A 5598-nucleotide genomic window follows, 5' to 3' on the forward strand; every position below is an offset into this window, starting at 1 on the left:
CTCGGGGGTGCCCTGTGCCACCAGCAGTGTGCCCGGTGCAGGGCAGCCTGGACTCGAGGGTGCCTGGTGCCGGGCAGGTGTTCTCTCTTCCCACCTCACTCAGGGTTTACCTTTCTCCCATTCCCACACCTGTGCTCACTGCTCACATCTCCTCTCCTTCCCCCCCGCCCCCACGCTTTCCACCCAGGCCTGCTTAGCTGTCCGCTCATGTCATTTTTATTCTGTGTGAGGAATGGAGGCTCTTGGGAGCCCTGGGCTGTTTCTGGGTGTCAGTCTTGCTGCTGAGCGGCTCAGACGTGAGTCCCCGCAGGATGAACCGGCGGCCAGCGGGGCCGGAGCCACTGTGGCAGGTGTGGGTGGTTTGTGGGGCATTTCGCGCTGTGTTGTGCCACTGTTGCCAACCCCTCCCTGCCCCCCCCCCCCGGCCTGGCTCAACGAGGTTTCTCTCTCCAGGCTGTGCAGACAGCGGAAGATGCCAGGCATTTTATGCAGCAACTGTCCCAGGAGAAGACAGAGACCCTGGCCTCCCTGGAGGACACCAGGAACACCAATGCAAACTTGCAGAATGAGGTGGGTGATGGTGGTGACCAGGGCGTGTAGGCCCGGCCTCAGCCTTGAGAGAAACTATATCCTGGGCCAGAGCGATAGCACAGCGGGGAGGGCGTTTGACTTACACACGCCAGACCCAGGTTCAATCCCCGGCATCCTATCTGGTCCCCTGAGCACTGCCAGGAGTAATTGGTCCCTGGTTCTCGCATGGGACAGGAGGGGAAGTGTACCCCTGCATGACCCCTGTATGACCCCTGGGGAGGTGCTGCGCGGAGTGACCACACAGGATCCGGGGGACATGGGGCGGCCTGGCGAGATCAATGAACAGCTGACCACTCCCAGACTGCTCGGCGGAGCAAGGAGCCCGGCAGGGACTGGACGCCCCAGTTAGCTCGCCCAGAGCCTGGGCCGGGACAGGAAGAGAAGCCACATGTGTTGACATACGCAGCATTTCAAGGCTCTTTGATGACCGTGAGAAGGCGAGCCAGTGCCCTCTGACCACACAGCCCCACTTTCCCGGGCTCGAGTGACTGCTGACGGCCTGGGCTGCTCCTGCCTCGCCAGGAGTGATCCCTGAGCACAGAGCCAGGGCATAGTCCCCACCGCACCAAACAAACCAAACTGACGACCCACAAAGGTTATAGATGAGCATGTATACATACACAGACATGTACATATGTATATATGCGTGTATGCTTCAAAAGAGTCGGGGAATACCTACCATTTAAAATATCCGAGAGTGGGGCCGGAGCTACAGCACAGCAGGTAGGGTGTTTGCCTTGCACGTGGCCAAGCCAGGTTCCATCTCCGGCATCCCATATGGTCCCTGAGTGCAGAGCCAGGAGTCACTCCTGAGCAACGATGGGTTGTAACCCAAAAGCCCCCCCCCCCCAAATGAATTGATTAATCACAATAAAAGAAGCCAAAAAGAAGGAAGCTGAGGAAGAAGAGGCGGTGCTCACCTGGCGCGCGTGAGAACCAGGGGCTGGGCACACGCTGCCGGAACCCCATCCCCACATGCTCCCAGCACAAGAGGTGATGCTTACGGAGTGAAAGGCCCCATGGACAAGGACACATCCCTTCAGTCAAGGGGTCACGTCCTTGCCAGAGCCGAGAAGCCAGACCCCTCCACAGCCCTTACTCCTGCTGCTCTCCCAGAACCTGGGCTTCGGGCTCCCATAAAATTGGCAAATCTTCACTTTGCCAGAGTCGAACACCACTTTGGAGGGCCTCCTTCCCATCAGGAAGGTCCGGTCGCAAACGGAAACGTCCACCAACATGTGGCTGTCCCGGCCACGTTGTGCATGCTCTGGGCGCAGAGCTGGGGAGTCTGGTCCTCTGGGCCGCCTTCCTGCTTCTTGCTCCTGTCGAGGGAGACAGCTGGGTGGGGTCTTCTGGGGTGTGCACACTTGGCTGCAGACCCCAGTGCCCGCACCTACCATCACCAGGCTTGCGTCTGGCCTGCGGCAGGAGTCAGCCTTGGGGCCTCCTTGATGTCTCTCCTTCCCAAACCCCCTTCCATCCCACCTGGCCTGCAACACTTTATAATTTGAATCCTCTCCAAGGAAGGGGACCATCTGGGTCCCAGTGCCCTGTGGAGTTCCCGCACACCCTCACTTCCTGCACTTCTGTACTTAACAGCCGTTGTCCTGGACAGCACATGTGGGCTGAAGTGAACTTTGCATGTGGGCTGTGGAGGTGGACCCTGCATGGGCTTGTTGGGAACTGAACATTTCCATGTTTTTTTTTTGTTTGTTTTCTTCACCTGGAGGAAGAGAGATCTGTGTTTCTTGGCTCCAGTGTGGGAGGGCCTGGGCACTCTCAGAGACTCCTCATCAGAACTTGCCCCGAGGGAGAAAAAGAATCAGTCAGCTTTATGGTTTTCTTTCTTCTTTCTTTGGGGGCCACACCTGGCGATACTCCGGGCTTCCTCCTGGCTCTGCACTCAGGAATCACTCCTGGCTGCTCTCCAGTGGCCCCTATGGGATGCCAGGGATCAAACCTGGGTTGGCTGCGTGCGAGGCAAGCACCTTTCCCGCTGTGCTATCACTCAGACCCAAACCTGCCAGTTTTTAAGTGAAACATGAATGTTTGTGCCTATAGTCATGCTTACCTTTGTAAAGTGGGATTCCCCCCCCCCCCGCCCCGTGGATTTTAAAGAAGTGAGTCTGTCTTTGTAGGAGAGGGAAGGCCCTCTTGACTCCCTGCTCTGAGAGGAACCGAGGGGGCCCAGCATGTCCTCCTGGGGTCTTCCCTGGGGCACCCGGGAGCTTGCGCTCAGGAAGGGAAAGGGGAGCTCTGGCTGCCTCCAACCCTGGGGCGGGGACTGGAAGCGGGGCCCAGCCTCCTCTGTGGCGGGCTCCGATGGCTCCCGCAGATGGCTCACCGTCTCACGCTCTCCTTTAACACAGATCGATTTCCTGAATTCCGTGATCGTGGACCTCCAAAGAAAGAATCAGGACCTCAAGATGAAAGTGGAGATGATATCCGAGGTGGCTCTCGACGGGAACGGGGACGACTCAACAATTACGACGACAACTTCGGCCCGGCCACCCCATTCTCTGCACTGTGCAGCAATCACCAGCACTTGAAGGATGACATAACCAGCTATTTGTGAAACACCTAGAATAACCATTTTACTGTCTTTACGAGGTTTACATTTTTCACTGTGGTTTTAGATGAATGTATGATGAGAAATTCAACATTACTAATTTTGGATTTTCTTACCACAGAAAGATTGAATGAAGGACCTCAACCATCAGAAGTTTATCATCCAGTTTCAATCTATTTTTCTTTATTTGAATGTTTTCTAGTTCTGTCAAAAGTGATAATGTACCATCCAGGCTACATGTATAATAAGAACTTCTATAATTATATGTATGATTTTGATGTATTTTCCTCTGGAGATTATCAGCTGTCTGACAAGTGAAAGATCTGGATCCATTGAAATTTTTAGTAATGACCATTATTGAAATTGTTTCACAAACTATGTAAAGCAGTATTAAAATTTGAGCAAGCAAGTGTTCTATATCTACTTTAATAAAATTATTTATTTTTTGCCAGTGATAACTGATTATTCTCAGGTTTCTTTAGAAAAGATTTTTGGCTAGCAGTGAAGAACTATAGAGTCAAATGAGTCAAACAGTTTCTACAATGGAATTCTGATACACCAATTTCTTTTTGTTTCTTTATGTTTGTGCCACCCCTGGTGATGTCTTAGGGCTTATTCATGGCTCTGCACTCAGGAATCACTCCTGACAGTGCTTGGGCAGACTATATGGAATTACAGGGATTGAAGCCAGATTGGCCAAAGCAAATGCCCTACCAGCTGCCCTATTGCTCTGGGCCTGTAAACCATTTTCTTAAAAGCGTTTATCTTGGGCTAAAGAGATAGTGCAGTGAGTAGGGTACTTGCATGTGGCTGATCTGGGTTCAATGGCAGGAATCCCATCCAGTCATCTGTGTCCTGGCAGGAGCAATCTCTAAGTGCAGAGGCAGGAGTAAACCCTAAGAAGCACTGGGTTGGGGGTATGGTGCCACCAGCAGGTCAGTCTGTACCTGTGAGGCGAGAGCATCAGCAGCCTGATGGCGCCTTCAGACTTCCAGGTACCCCCAAATTGCTGCCGTGCGTTTGGCCAGACCCCAAAAACTTGAGGCAGAGTTGACCAAGAAAGTAAACAGGTAAAAGATATGTGGGAGATATACCCACAAACCACCTCCAGTTCAGCTATATAATTGGAGACATGGCCTCTCTGGTTCCTGATTGAACTGCTTAACAGCCATGATCCCAGAGACTCAGAAACAAATCTCAAAACCCAATGTTTTTTGGCAGAGATGTGTCCAGTCCCTGCAGTAGGTTAGAGGCGCTGGGCCACCCCAGGTGGGAATAGATTTCGTGCCCTGGCCTGTTCTCCCTGGCAGCCCACTGGTCGCCATCCTCCAGAGGCCACAGGACAATCAGGTTTGGGCCCAAAGTGACAAGACACGTAGAGCCTCATGGGATGGGGGTGGAGCTGGCCCTTTTCTCCCCAACAAGACCCCCAAGTCGTCACCCACAAACGGCCTCTCTGGCTTCTGATCGAGCTGTTTTACGGCCATGATCTCAGAGACGCAGAAACAAATCTCGAAACTCAGCAACTTTTGGCAGAAATGCGTCCAGATCGCACAATAGGTTACTGTTGCCGGGCCACCCCGGGGGGGAAAGGGTGCTCTCCCTCCGCCTGCTCTCCCGTGGTGGCTCATTGGCCACCATCCGCCAGAGGCCAGTGGACAGTCAGGTTTGGGCCCACAGTGACGAGACACGTAGGGCCTCATGGGATGGGGGTGGAGCTAGCCCTTTCCTAAACAAAAAGACCCCAAGTTGTCACCCACAAACGGCCTCTCTGGCTTCTGATCAAGCTGTTTAACGGCCATGATCCCAGAGACTTAGACACAAATCTCGGAATCCAGTGGCTTTTGGCAGAAATGCATCTGGACCCTGCAGTAGTTTACTGTCGCTGGGCCATTCCAGGGAGGAAAGGGTGCTGTCCCTCCACCTGCTCCCCCTTGGCGGCTCGGTGGCCGCCATCCTCCAGAGGCCATTGGACAGTCAGGTTTGGGCCCTCAGTGATGAGACAAGGGGGACCTCATGGGATGGGGGTGGAGCCAGCCTTTTCCTCCCCGTCTCAACGTGACATCAAGTCGCCGCCCATGAACAGCCTCTCTGGGTCCTGATTAAGGTGCTGAATGACTATGATCCCAGAGACTCAGACACAAATCTCGGAATCCAGTGGCTTTTGGCAGAAATGCATCTGGACCCTGCAGTAGGTTACTGTCGCTGGGCCATTCCAGGGAGGAAAGGGTGCTGTCCCTCCACCTGCTCCCCCTTGGCGGCTCGGTGGCCGCCATCCTCCAGAGGCCATTGGACAGTCAGGTTTGGGCCCTCAGTGATGAGACATGTGGGGCCTCACGGGATGGGGGTGGGACCAGCCCTTTCCTCCCCATCCCAGCAAGACCCCTAGTCACCGCCCCCTAATGGCCTTTCTGGCTCCCGATCAATCTGCTTAACGG

The 5598-nt window shown here is 54.2% G+C and overlaps 1 protein-coding gene across 1 annotated transcript; it reads left to right on the top strand.

Moving 5' to 3' along the window:
- Positions 1 to 482: 482 nt before the first annotated feature.
- On the top strand, positions 483 to 3190 carry LOC130033290 (CAP-Gly domain-containing linker protein 1-like). The gene is made up of 2 exons (XM_056124919.1): positions 483 to 570; positions 2961 to 3190. Exons 1-2 carry the CDS (start codon positions 487 to 489, stop codon positions 3138 to 3140), a joined length of 264 nt encoding a protein of 87 aa, XP_055980894.1. The 5' UTR covers positions 483 to 486; the 3' UTR covers positions 3141 to 3190.
- Positions 3191 to 5598: the final 2408 nt, after the last annotated feature.

Source organism: Sorex fumeus, unplaced genomic scaffold (assembly GCF_029834395.1).
Source record: "Sorex fumeus unplaced genomic scaffold, SorFum_2.1 ptg000052l, whole genome shotgun sequence".
Taxonomy (NCBI): Eukaryota; Metazoa; Chordata; class Mammalia; order Eulipotyphla; family Soricidae; genus Sorex; species Sorex fumeus.

Excerpts from the sequence above, each read along its gene's own strand:
- LOC130033290 (XM_056124919.1), top strand. The coding sequence starts at position 487 with ATGCAGCAACTGTCCCAGGAGAAGACAGAGACCCTGGCCTCCCTGGAG. Across the intron at positions 571-2,960 it reads ATGCAAACTTGCAGAATGAG|ATCGATTTCCTGAATTCCGT; the intron begins GTGGGTGATGGT and ends CCTTTAACACAG.